Genomic DNA, 14298 nt, shown 5'->3' with positions numbered 1-14298 from the left:
ATCTGTATAGATTAGGTAGAATCTTTTCCAGGAACTTTCTGAAGTAAGATTAGCCTGGGGCAGCAGGTAGTCTAGTGGATAGAGCGTTGGGACAGCAACTGAAAGGTTGCTAAATCGAATCCCCGAGCTGACAAGGTAAACATCTGTAGTAGTGCCCTCTAACAATGCAGTTAACCCACTGTTCCTAGGCCGTCATTGTAAATAAAAATGTCTTCTTATCTGACTTGCCTGGTTAAATAATGATGTGAGACGTTATGCTGTCATAACGTAATTGCGCTTGAATATCTAAATACATGTTTGATTGCTCTGGTCTAGGGGTGCATCAGTTGCAGCCTTGAGACTGGAATTCTCCCCTGCGAACTCCCTAATCCTTATCTGAACTCTGTGACAACAAAGTAGCTGTACTGTAGCCTACACATTTCTTGTCTTAGTAAGAAACACTGAAGAAAACAATAGCTTCCATGTTGGATCCGGTAAGTCTGGTTTCCTTTTAACAGTAAAGGCCTGCTGTGTTGTATAAATGTCTAGGTGTAGTTTCATCATCTTTGATCCTCCACATTCCTGTGTTCGGTTTAAACTGCTGGACAAAAATAAACATGATTGTAAAACTTGTTAGGATATTTTTTCCGTCAGCAGAGTAGTCTACAACTATATCATGTTTGGAAATCTGTCATATTACCTCATTTATCTCTACTTCCTCCCAAACTGTGCACTTGTTCACCTCCACTGATTTGACCAGATACTCACTCTGACAGTGAAAATACATATTCTTCTTTGGGGTTTATCGGTGGTTGGCGTCCAACTTTATGGTACATTACACCACCTAATGTACTAGAGTGTGGGCCAGCAACAGGGATCGAGGACCTAAATCCTATCTGCCAGCCTCGTTTCTCTTAAAAAGTAGAAATATTTGCTCACACACGCAGGAGAGAATCCTTACTCCTGTCTTTGTGGTGTCAGAGAAATTCTATAGAAAGAGAGACTTCAAACAACATATTTATTATAAGATTTGCAAAAATGAAGCAATCAACCATCACTAAGAATAGTCAGTGTTGAAAGCTCAATGAACAGAGCTGTCTTTCGCTTTTTATTGAAAGTACATCCTTTTATATTTGACAGTTAGCCGATGTGCAGAAACAGCCACTGGAAACAGAGTTGTAAGAGGTAATTTAGCTTGTCTGTGTAGATCAAGATGGCTGATATCGGCACCACTCTGTTCCTCCCTGCACTTCCCACATAGCTACATTTCTGCCGATTGTAAACACAGGAGCTCACATATTGCGGTAGCACCCAAGCAGCTCATAAATCTGTACGCTCAGATTTATGAGCTGAGCGTACAAAACAAGCCTGTATCAGCAAAGAATATTAGCATATAACAATAGACAATTCTCTCAGTAAAATAGTAACATATACCATAGACAATTATCTAAGTAAAAACAGTATAGTATGTCTAATTTAACAGTATAGTAGAATAATATAATATTAAAATGTCCACCACAATGGAAAGAGATTTGCTCATTCAGGGTCACTGATAAAACAGCAGAAAGCACAAATGTGTCATCTTTTATCTCCCTCCTCTCCGGCACCGGTTCCAGATCCCTAAATAAAGTTTCAATAGACTACTCTTTACAGGATGTTTTCTATCAACCATTCTCAAACAGTTTATTAAGTCTAATTACCATGGTAACCTATGTATCATAATATGCAGCTCTGGATCCATATGTATCAAGTGTGTTGGAGTAGTAGTGCTGATCTAGGATCAGGTCCCCTATCCATGTATTCTCATTTTGATCTAAATGGCTTAATGTCATCATGGAAAATGTCATAGTGAACCTGTTTGTGTGTAGAGGGGGATGTTGAGGTGGGTGGGGGTGTTCAGAGCTGTATCTTATTTCAGTAACTCCTATTATCCATGAAATAACTGTATAATGTAGAATAAGGTTTCAACAATACTAGGTGTGTATTCATGAATTCAGTCGATCAGTATATTAAATCCATTATCTGCTCAACCACATCTGCTTCTCACTTCATTTATATGAGACAACTTATAAATGCAGAAGGTCTTTAACTTCATTATGACTCATTCTTATCACTTTACAAGATCCCTATAACGCCTGAAGAGTTTACAATTGTTTTAGTCTCCATTCCCTCAGGTGTTGCTTTATTATTCAGGAACATGTTAAGACCCTCAGAACCTACCTTCGATTACCGCTGTTCACTCAACAGTAGTAAAGATTTGTTTTTGTTTTGGTCCGTTCAACAACAGAGCGGTACTTGCCTTGTATCAACAAGATTTTGTATCTATCTATATACCTTATGTCATGCCTTATTGGAGAAGTAGAAGTACAAAAAAATAGATACATTCAAGTTGTATCTTTTGTAATGACCACCTAGAAACAGTGTTGCATCTTTTTTTTATGGTATTCATGTAAAGAATCTGTGGCAAGACATCAGTAGATTTATAATGGAACAAAATCATGAAGATTTGACACAATTATGGAGAGATGTACTGCATGAATTCTTTACCTACGATATAAATATTTTGGATGGATATTTTTATTTGTTGTTCACCCGCCGTACAGTAGGTGGCGGCAATACGCCAATAGGTGTAGTCTGCCATAAAATCTTAAAGGAGAACAAGACAACAGAAAGTTGTTGACGAGGACAGCTAGCGACGAACAGTTCATATCATACAAAGAAACAGCTTCCACAATGGGTCGGGTAAGTCTGGTTTTAACATTATATGCCCGCTGTGTTTTATAAAATGTCTAGGCCTAGATTTCATCATCTTTGAACCTTCACATTCCTGTTTAGTTCTGTTTGGGGCGGCAGGTAGCCTAGTGGTTACAGCGTTGGCCCAGTAACCGATCCCCGAGCTGACAAGGTAAAAATCTGTCCCTGAACAAGGTTGTTAATCCATTGTTCATAGGCCGTCATTCTAAATAATATAATTTTTTTGTATATCGGATTTGCGGTTACATTTTTTTTTTTTAAGTAGCCTACAACTATATCATTTGTATTGTAATGACCCTGTGTTTATAAGCGCGGATATCGACTCTACCGCTCGAGCATGCTTTTGCGGCTTTCTATAGCGCTGGACTTCGGGCTAGAAGGTCGAGGGTTCGAGACCTGCTCCCTACTTGTTCCAGCAACATTTAAGGCAGTCCATTCAATCATGTTTAGGAATCTGTGACTATGACCTAATTCTCTCCTTCCTCATGAAGTGTGCACATGTTCACATTCATTCACTGATTTCTTACGTATTAGCCATTACTTGACCAGATATTTAAGTGGCCGTTCTAACAAAGAAAATAAATGGCTGGAATTTTCCAAGCTGTTTAAAGGCACAGTCAACTTGGTGTATGTAAACTTCTGACCCACTGAAATTGTGATACAGTGAAATAATCTGTCTGTAAACAATTGTTGGAAAAATTACTTGTGTCATGCACAAAGTAGATGTCCTAACTGACTTGCCAAAACAAGAGTTTGTTAACAAGAAATTTGTAGAGTGGTTTAAAAACTAGTTTTAATGACTCCAACCTAAATGTATGTAAACTTCTGACTTCAACTGTGTGTGTATATATGTATATATATATATATATTTTTTTTTTGTTGTAATGTACTATGGTGATGCCACCAATATAATCTAAGATGGGTTTAAGTAAGTCAGAAGTGAGACAAAAAGATAATGGTGGCGAAATGTCAAAGGGTATTTTGCATAAAGAGGAGTGACTAAGTAAGGGTGACACTGTATAAAAGGAGTGTGCTGAGACTGGCGAAGTCAGATGATCCTTGGACCAGCTTGGCTTTGTAATAGTCTATTTTAATTTAATGTTCCGGTATCTGAGAAATATTATTGGACCAATATTTCCACGACGCTAGCTAGATACGTTAGCTTACTAGGTACGTTGATAGCTTTAGGTTGGTTGTTTTTAAGTTAAACTTCAAGATTTCCACCAAGGACGTTGCCTCCGATCTTCACTCTCCCTCGCTTGGGCAAGGGACATTTTAAGGTACACTCGGATGTAAAACGCAATTCAAGGGCTGAGGGTTTAGGGCCGAGGGTTGTTGAGTTTGTAACGCAGCTGGAAGGCAATCGGGATGAGGCAAGATCAGGTGGGACCATTATAGCCAATGAGAGGGCAGATATGCGTGTTTTCACTAGTTGCCACAATGTCGAACATCTATATCATATTTTTATTCATTTAGGGTTAGGCATAAAGTTAGTGTTTTCAAGGTTAGGGTTAAAATCACATTTAAAAAGATCAGTTGTAGAAATGGATGTGGTTTATGGCTTTGTTTGTGGTAACTAGTGACGACCAGGTACTACTCCCATACAAAGTGTTTTATTCCTCAAAGTTGCCGGGATGTCACGTGTCCTACTTTTACCAATACACTCCTAACAACCAACTCGTTACGAAAATGTATATAAGATCAAATAAGCCAGAAGCAAGATTTTGGGCCCAGTTATCTCTCTTGCTTCTCCTCTTCCGCGTTGTTTGATAGGAAATGACTGGTATAAGAAATATGGTGGAAACTAGCCCATGCCCACCAATCCAATGCTCTTAGATTTGTGGGTTGTAGTGAACGGTTGAACATTTCAGGTAAAAGGAGATATTCGAGGGATGCACCCAAATCAGAGGTTCAGACTGAATTAATACAATATTTGGTTTAATGATCAACTGTAAACTTCTTGTGGCCAACAGGACAAAGCTAGTCCGTCCCCCTCCACACTCCAGGAGTCCCCAGGTCCACCGCCTCTCCGTACTTTACTGCTGGTTCTGGTCGACTGTAGGAAAACACCAGGGCAGAGTGGAACTGAGAGACGAGAAGAGGAACATGGAGATATGATTTCATTAAGTAAGAACCATGGTGTGTGGATTAGTCTGCTTCTGTAACAATTAATTGGTAAATTATATATTGATGAAAATATTTGGTAGTTCCACCCAATTTTGAGAAGTGTAACTTGGTCCCCCCCAAAAAACGTTGGATTTCACCTAATTTTTACTTTCTTTCATGAAGAGCACATGTTCGATTTCATAAAAACATGTTTTCCATCTCAAGAGGTTATATGAAAATACATACTGTGGTAAGTGCCAATGTGCTAAATAAAGTAACAGGGGACTACTGAAAACAACAAAACCACTAGTTTACATTGGTAAAATAGTCCTTTAAATCAGCCACAAATTTGCTTATGACAGGGATGGAAGCTAGTTTTGTTCCACGGGGAGTGAAAAAAATGTAATGCTAGCTTCACAAAAACATTATTCTACCATACCAATTTCTGGATAAAATGGTTCACTTGCTCAGTTTTCTATAAAAAACACCATAGAATCGATAAGACTAGAACCAGAAAATCTGATTTGACGTTCAATGTTTCTTTTGCCCCAAAAAATGTAGAGAACCGTTTCACCATATTAAAACATGGGTTGATCTTAAAATGAAGGACAGATGTAAATGAATCACTAATTACATGAAATAAATAATGTTCAGAAATGACTGTCAAAGTAACCAAATAACTAGGGCTTTACATGCACACTCATAATTTGACATTAAACTAGTTATGGCAGTAGGCTGAGTATGGCATTAGTCATGTAAACACCTTACTCTGCTTATCTTAATTGGTGTAAGTTCATAACCGAAGTAAGGATACAGCTTTAAAACACCTGGTTTTCTGAGCAATCTTTAGAATGATTAGGACATGTGAACACTTTAATCAGAGTTATAGAGGTGTATTTAATCTGTGCATGTGCTAACACAAGCAGCGCCAGCTAAATTCTTTTGCCCGAGTCCTGTGAGTTCAGGAAAAACTGAAAGTATGCAGCTTAGAAATAGTTTTCACATACAAACTTTATACTGCGTCAAAATAATAACATAGTCGCTGTGGTAGAACGTTTATTTTGATTGATAAATGCTGAAAATTGCCAAAGTCCCGTCAGGTAGCCTGATTTCAGATGTGTCCATGTAAACAGGTTTATTAGGGAAATTGTTATTTCATAGCATGTCAACATTTAAATCAATCTCTTATATTAATTGACTTCACAATAATCATATTATTCTGCGCTTGTAACTTTACTCAAAGATGGTAAAACTTGGAGAAATGATTTTATTAGTTGGGTTAAAATCTTTCTAGAAGTTCTACAGGGTTGACGGAGGGACTTGTCAAAATTCAGAAATTTGTCACTTTAGCAAGTCTTTATTCATATTATTTAATAACAGATTTAAAATGTAATACTGGTGCACAATTTCTCCTGGAAAAATATGAAAGGGACGCAAAAGGGTCCTTCCATGAAATGAAGGCCATCTGTTTATGGACCCATATTCGCAAAACCTAAGTATTCAATGTCTTTGTTTCACAGGGGACATCAATAATCGTTGCTCTCTTAGTGGGAGGGGCTTATCATCTGGACAGCCTCAACAACATCATGATGCTGACAAGAAAGAGAAGAGTCTCTCCAGATCAGAACACTTCAAGAAACACCAGCATAGAGGTATAGGGAAGAAACCTCACCACTGCTGCTCTGACTGTGGGAAGAGTTTGGCTGAACAAGACTTGACAATTCATGAGCAAATTCACACTCTAGAGCATGCATCTAAAACCTTGAAATCTCATCTGAGAACTCATTCAGGGGAGGGACCTTATACCTGCTTTGATTGTGGAAAATACTTAAATCAGTCAGGAGCCCAGACTAAACACACAGGAGAGAAGCCTTATAGCTGTGATCAGTGTGGGAAGAGCTTCAATCACTCAGGAGCCCTGACTAGACACCAACGCATACACACAGGAGAGAAGCCTTATAGCTGTGATGAGTGTGGGAAGAGCTTCAATCACTCAGGAGCCCTGACTAGACACCAATGCATACACACAGGAGAGAAGCCTTATAGCTGTGATGAGTGTGGGAAGAGCTTCAATCACTCAGGAGCCCTGACTAGACACCAATGCATACACACAGGAGAGAAGCCTTATAGCTGTGATCAGTGTGGGAAGAGCTTCAGTCAATCAGGACACCTGACTATACACCAACGCATACACACAGGAGAGAAGTCTTATGGCTGTGATCAGTGTGGGAAGAGCTTCAGTCAATCAGGACACCTGGCTATACACCAGCGCATACACACAGGAGAGAAGCCTCATAGCTGTGATCAGTGTGGGAAGAGCTTCAATAATTCAGGATCCCTGAATACACACCAACGCATACACACAGGAGAGAAGCCTTATAGCTGTGATCAGTGTGGGAAGAGCTTCAATCAATCAGGATCCCTGATTACACACCAACGCATACACACAGGAGAGAAACCTTATAGCTGTGATCAGTGTGGGAAGAGCTTCAATAAGTCAGGATCCCTGAATACACACCAACGCATACACACAGGAGAGAAGCCTTATAGCTGTGATCAGTGTGGGAAGAGCTTCAATAAGTCAGGATCCCTGAATACACACCAACGCATACACACAGGAGAGAAGCCTTATAGCTGTGATCAGTGTGGGAAGATTTTCAATCACTCAGGATCCCTGACTAGACACCAACGCATACACACAGGAGAGAAGCCTTATAGCTGTGATCATTGTGGGAAGAGCTTCAATAAGTTAGGACACCTGACTATACACCAGCGCATACACACAGGAGAGAAGCCTTATAGCTGTGATCAGTGTGGGAAGAGCTTTGCTCAATTTGGAATCCTGGCTACACACCAACGCATACACACAGGAGAGAAGCCTTATAGCTGTGATCAGTGTGGGAAGAGCTTCAATCAATCAGGATCCCTGATTACACACCAACGCATACACACAGGAGAGAAGCCTTATAGCTGTGATCAGTGTGAGAAGAGCTTCAATCATTCAGGAGCCCTGACTACACACCAACGCATACACACAGGAGAGAAGCCTTATAGCTGTGATCAGTGTGGGAAGAGCTTCAGTCGATCAGGAGACCTGACTACACACCAGCGCTTACACACAGGAGAGAAACCTTATAGCTGTGATCAGTGTGGGAAGAGCTTCAGTCGATCAGGAAACCTGACTAAACACCAGCGAATACACACAGGAGAGAAATCTTACTCCTGTCTATGTGGAAAGAGCTTTGCTGGTTCAGGGTCACTGAAAAAACACCAGAAAGCACAAACGTTTTCTTTCATTTCCCTCCTCTCTGGCACTGGTTCCAGATCCCTAAGTAAGTTTAAATAGAAAACATGTTAAGAGTCATGTCCCCCATTCTCTAACAGTTTACTAAGTCTGATTGCCATGGTAACCTGTGTAGCATAATATGCAGCTCTGCATCCATATGTATCAAGTGTCTTGGAGTAGGAGTGCTGTGTGTGGGATGGGGTGGGGGTGTTAAGCGCTGTATCTTTTATTTTAACTCATATTATCCATTAAATAATGTATAATAAAATGTTTCACCACTAGTAGGTGTATATTCATGTGTGGGGGAAATGTTGTCTGAAGGGAGAGCCTTGAATTGTACTGCTTGTCTCATACAATCATTGGTTCCTGTAGGTGCTGGGTAGAGATGTGAGGGGGAGATGGTCATGACCCCCTCAGACATTTTGGCAGAACGTCCAGAATATGTTCTATAAGTTACATGCAGGAACCAAACGTTAATGATGAATAATGTAAATCATGCAAATATAACTTGTCTGTGTAAGCAGTATATAAGAGAACTAACGGGACTGCCCCGAAAGAGCTCCCGACCGAAGTGTACTATGGTGCATTAAGTTTGTTGCAACCTCTCCAGCTTGCTGATAATAAAGAATGATGCATTTAAGTTTGACAGTCCTTGGTAGTGATTTCCACGAGACATGTATTGAAAAATACATTAAATCCTTTATCTCATGTTGCACTGCATGAGGCAAATGGTGGTCACACCAGATACTGACTACCGTTTTTTTAAGGGATCTGTGACCAACAGATGCATAACAGTTGCATAACAGCTGTTTCCTCCAACATCTTCAGAAGGTCCTTTTCTGTTCTGGGATTGATTTGCACTTCTCGCACCAAATACGTTCATCTCTAGGAGACAGAACGCGTCTCCTTCCTGAGCGGTATGACGGTTGCATGGTCCCATGGTGTTTATACTTGCGTACTAGTGTTTGTACAGGTGAACGTGGTACCTTCAGATGTTTGGAAATTGCTCCCAAGGATGAACCAGACTTGTGGAGGTCTACAATGTTTTTCTGAGTTCTTGGCTGATTTCTTTAGATTTTCCCATGATGTCAAGCAAAGAGGCACTGAGTTTGAAGGTAGGCCTTGAAATACATCCACAGGTACACCTCCAATTGACACAAATTATGTCAATTAGCCTATCAGAAGCTTCTAAAGCCATGACATCATTTTCTGGAATTTTCCAAGCTGTGTAAAGGCACAGTCAACTCAGTGTATGTAAACTTCTGACTCACTGGAATTTAATTATAAGTGAAATAATCTGTCTGTAAACAATTGTTGAAAAAATTAATTGCGTCATGCACAAAGTAGATGTCTTAACCAACTTGCCAAAACTATAGTTTGTTAAGTACATTTTATGAACAGTACCAGTTAAAAGTTTGGACACACCTACTTATTCAAGGGTTTTTCTTTATAGATTCTTCAAAGTAGCCACCGTTTGCCTTGATAACAGCTTTGCACACTCTTGGTATTCTCTCAACCAGCTTCACCTAGAATAGTTTTCCAACAGTCTTGTAGGCGTTCCCACATATGCTGAGCACTTGTTGGCTACTTTCCCTTCACTCTGCAGTCCACCTCATCCCAAACCATCTCAATTGGGTTGAGGTCAGGCGATTGTGTAGGCCAGGTCATCTGATGCAGCACTCCATCACTCTGCTTCTTGGTCAAATAGCCCTTACAGAGCCTGGAGGTGTATTGGGTCATTGTCCTGTTGAAAAACAAATGATAGTCCCACTAAGCGCAAACCAGATGGGATGGCGTATCGCTGCAGAATGCTATGGTAGCCATGCTGGTTAAGTGTGCCTTGAATTCTAAATAAATCACAGACAGTGTCACCAGCAAAGCACCCCCACACCATCACACATCCTCCATGCTTCACGGTGGGAACCACACATGCGGAGATAATCCGTTCACCAAAATCTCAGATTTCAACCGGTCTAATCTCCATTGCTTGTGTTTCTTGGCCCAAGCAAGTCTCTTCTTATTGGTGTCCTTTAGTAATGGTGTCTTTGCAGCAATTCGACCATGAAGGCCTGATTCACGCAATCTCCTCTGAACAGTTGATGTTGAGATGTTGCTTGAAGTCTGTGAAACATTTATTTGGGCTGGAATTTGTGAGGCTGGTTACTCTAATGAACTTATCCTCTGCAGCAGAGGTAACTCTTGGTCTTCCTTTCCTGTGGCGGTCATGAGAGCCAGTTTCATCATAACGCTTGATGGTTTTTGCGACTGCACTTGAAAAAACTTTCAAAGATCTTGACATTTTCCGTATTGACTGACCTTCATGTCTTAAATTAATGATGGACTGTCGTTTGTCTTTCCTTAGTTGAGCAGTTCTCGCCATAATATGGACTTGGTCTTTTACCGAGTAGAGCTATCTTCTGCATACCACCCTACCTTGTCACAACACAACTGATTGGCGCAAACGCATTAAGAAGGGAAGAAATTCCACAAATTAACTCTTAACAAGGCACACCTGTTCATTGAAATACATTCCAGGTGACTACCTCATGAAGCTGGTTCAGAGAATACCAAGGCTGCGGCCCAAACACTTAAAAGACACACCCTTCCCCACTTACCCTCACCTTATGCCCTTGGGGGAACCCCCGTCGCCATCTTGGGGGGTGATCCAAATGATTTGCCAAGCAAGGGAAGTTTGCAATGTAAGCCCCTCAGCCCTTATTTTTAGTCAGCATTACGAGTGTGCAATTATGTTCACTCCGGGGCCTGAAACTCCCCATAATTCAATTTGCGCCGATTGTACATCCACTAAGAAAAGTCTGTGAAAACTTAAAAACAACATCAATAGAGAAGTTATTATACAAGTATACAAGTGAAAAATAATGCAAATAGGTTAGAAATTGTGCTACTAATACACATGACGGCACAAACACGTGTCGTAAAAAAGTAAATATGTTTTTGTTTGGTTCTTTTGGAAATTGTAGAAATAAAACATTTGGAAAAAAGAAAGGAAAACGCCGCACACTGCTGCTCATGCTCCCAGGTGATATTTATTTACATTTCGACCCTTAGGTCTTCAACAGGCATCCATATACCAGGTGGGCGTGGAAGGTCCTATATATAGGGGCAGTACTCTGTAACATCACTTCCTGAAACAGGAGTTAAAAAATGTATAACAGTTTCACAATATTAACATTCAATGTATCAAAATATATGATCATACACAGAGAATGTCATAAATATTTATAGTAATATACATACACATTCAAAATTCAATTAGGATTAAAAAAAACACAATTTAGAATTATTGAAACTATAAAAACGTTTTCAAGTCAAGCTCCTCTTTAAGGCCAAGAGGAGACCATGTGTTGAGCCTGTGGATCCAGAAAGATTCCCTTTGAAGAAGTTTCCTCTCAATGTCCCCTCCCCTGCAGGACATCTTCACCATTTCTATTCCAATGTATCTCAGAGAACTAAAAGGATGTCCAGCTTGTACAAAATGAGCAGCAACCGGATTTTTTGTCTCACCTGTCCGTATATTGCTGCGGTGCTCACTGATCCGTGTCTTAAGGCTTCTATGGGTTTTCCCTATGTAAGACAGACCACAAGGACATGTCAACATGTAAATAACATTGGTGGACATGAAGGTAATCAGGCCCTTGATCTTAAATCTTTGTCCTGTGCAGGGGTGTGTAAATGAGTTGCATTTGTACGTGAAGCTGCATTGAGCACATCGGCCACATTTGTAATTACTCTCCGGAACCTTGTCCAAATTTTTTTCCCTTTTCTCTAGTGGGTAATCAGATTTAACCACAGTATCTCTCATGTTTGGGGGTCTTTTAAAAACCATACGTGGAGGATATTTAAAAATGGGTTTCAATTGTGGGTCAGTATCAATAATGTACCAGTGCTTCCTTATATGTCCTTAAATGCCTTCCCCAATGGTGAGAATTGGGTAAAGCATGATGGGACATGTTCTGCTTTTTCTTTTTCTCTTGGTTTTAAGCTTTCCAACTGTGTTAGTCCTTCAAAACGATCATTGGCATGTTTTACCCAATTGTCTTTGTACCCCCCTTTCCTTAATCTTTGTGTGAGGTCCGTGGTCTGTCTCTGATAAGCAGCATCAGAGCTGCATATTCTTCTGATACGACTGAATTGGCTGATAGGTAGACTTTTAATAAGTGGACGTGGATGAAAGCTGTCACCTCTAAGGAGGGTATTCCTGTCCGTAGGTTTCCTATAGAGATCTGTAGGGATGTTTGTCCTTAATAACCATCCCATCAAGAAAACTGATTTGTGATAGGTCATAGTTAAAACCTCTTGACGGTCGCCTAGGATAGGGGGCGCTACAGCGATTTTTGAAATAAATTCGTGCCCATTTTAAACGGCCTCCTACTCAAACTCAGAAGCTAGGATATGCATATAATTAATACTTGTGGATAGAAAACACCCTAAAGTTTCTAAAACTGTTTGAATGGTGTCTGTGAGTATAACAGAACTCATTTGGCAGGCAAAACCCTGAGACATTTTCTGACAGGAAGTGGATACCTGATGTGTTGAATTACCTTTAAGCCTATGCCATTGAAACACACAGGGGTTGATTAAGGTGTATTCAAAGTACTTGTTTTGCTCTTTATCTAATATACTAAGAATATACTGAAGTACAAAAAATGTGTGCCAATGTGTGCCAAAATAGATCATTTAAATGTATTTAATATACATAATGCAAATAAAATACATGTAATTTATTTCTTTAAAATTGCTCCAATTTAGATCATTTTAAATATACTTAGGTATATTTGTCACAGACATACTTAAATGTAATAAAATATATTAATTTAAGTATATTTAAATATATTTGTTCTGCTTGGGACAGCTATGAATATGAACAAGGAAATGAACAATGCACACCAGGAAAAACCTTCGGAAGCTACTTATTGTGAATTGTTATATAGCAATTTGTAAATGTCTATACATTGGATAGCAAAGGATAGGAGAAATATGATTACTGAAAAGTTATGAATGAGACCATACCTACCACAGACCAGAGAAAGACCACCAACACACTTCGTGCTGTTCTCAAGGCGGTTGTTGCATCTCCCACCCTACAGCCTTAGCAACATGAAGGTAGTCAACTATAGCTGGTGAATTACTACACCTTATACATCAAATGAGGTAAGATCTGTCCATAGCACTGTATACACATAATTATTCATTTATTGCTTCAAATCCATTTAATTCTTACAATCCTGACTGTAGCATTGAGATCAATTATTAACAGAATATACACAGTGTACAAAACATTAGGAACACCTTCCTAATATTGAGTTGCACCACCTTTTGCCCTCAGAACAGCCTCAATTTGTCGGGGCATGGACTCTACAAGGTGTTCGAACGCGTTCCACAGGGATGCTGGCCCATGTTGACGCCAATGCTTCCCAGAGTTGTGTCAAGTTTGCTGGATGTCCTTTGGATGGTGGACCATTCTTGATACACACAGGAAACTGTTGAGCATGAAAAACCCAGCAGCATTGCAGTTCTTGACACAAACCGGTGAGCCTGGCACCTACTACCATACCCCCTCTGAATGGCAAACACACACAATCCATGTCTCAATTATTTCAAGACTTAAAAATCCTTCTCTAACCCGTCTCCTCCCCTTCATCTACACTTATTGAAGTGGATTTCACAAGTGACACCTGGATTCACCTGGTCAGTCTATGTCATGGAAACAGCAGGTGCTCCTAATGTTTTGTACACTCAGTGTATTGTTCATCACTAAAAACATACTATCAAACACTATATTATAAGATATCATCAAGTGTACTTACAGAGTGAAGTGGAGAGGTTTTGTAAGACAACTTACTTGCAGTATGGAAACAGGAACTAAGTATGTGGTATACATATTAAATGTAGTCAGGGCTTATGTCATTTCCTTCCTCATTAAGACATGGTACTAGAAGGTTCCAGGCCGAATACATTGCAGATGTTGCATTGTAACTAATGGTTACGCAACACATTATCGAGTTTCCAGATGGGCATCAGATTGCTCTATCATATATTTTTTTATAATAGTAATTTGACAATTTAAAATACATAAAGAAGACACACCAGGCAACCAATACATTGACGAAGATTATACTCACAAAAAGTCAAAGACTTGTTTCCATTGTGGT

At 39.8% G+C, this 14298-nt stretch overlaps 1 protein-coding gene across 5 annotated transcripts; it reads left to right on the top strand.

The window, feature by feature from the left end:
- Positions 1–371: 371 nt before the first annotated feature.
- LOC145862399 (uncharacterized) lies at positions 372–8765 on the top strand. 5 transcript variants are annotated; one of them, XM_082966353.1, is made up of 4 exons: positions 2589–2721; positions 2815–2884; positions 4707–4872; positions 6360–8765. In XM_082966353.1, exons 3-4 carry the CDS (start codon positions 4848–4850, stop codon positions 8183–8185), a joined length of 1851 nt encoding a protein of 616 aa, XP_082822479.1. In that variant the 5' UTR covers positions 2589–2721; positions 2815–2884; positions 4707–4847; the 3' UTR covers positions 8186–8765. The 5 variants fall into 5 exon arrangements, with proteins under 5 accessions (XP_082822464.1, XP_082822477.1, XP_082822479.1 ...); XM_082966338.1 differs by lacking the exons at positions 2589–2721; positions 2815–2884 and adding an exon at positions 372–473; XM_082966351.1 differs by lacking the exons at positions 2589–2721; positions 2815–2884 and adding an exon at positions 375–473 and having other exon boundaries at positions 4707–4860.
- Positions 8766–14298: the final 5533 nt, after the last annotated feature.

Source organism: Salmo salar, chromosome 02 (genome assembly GCF_965601325.2).
Source record: "Salmo salar chromosome 02, fSalSal1, whole genome shotgun sequence".
Lineage (NCBI taxonomy): Eukaryota > Metazoa > Chordata > Actinopteri > Salmoniformes > Salmonidae > Salmo > Salmo salar.
This window is presented reverse-complemented; position numbering and strand designations above follow the sequence as displayed.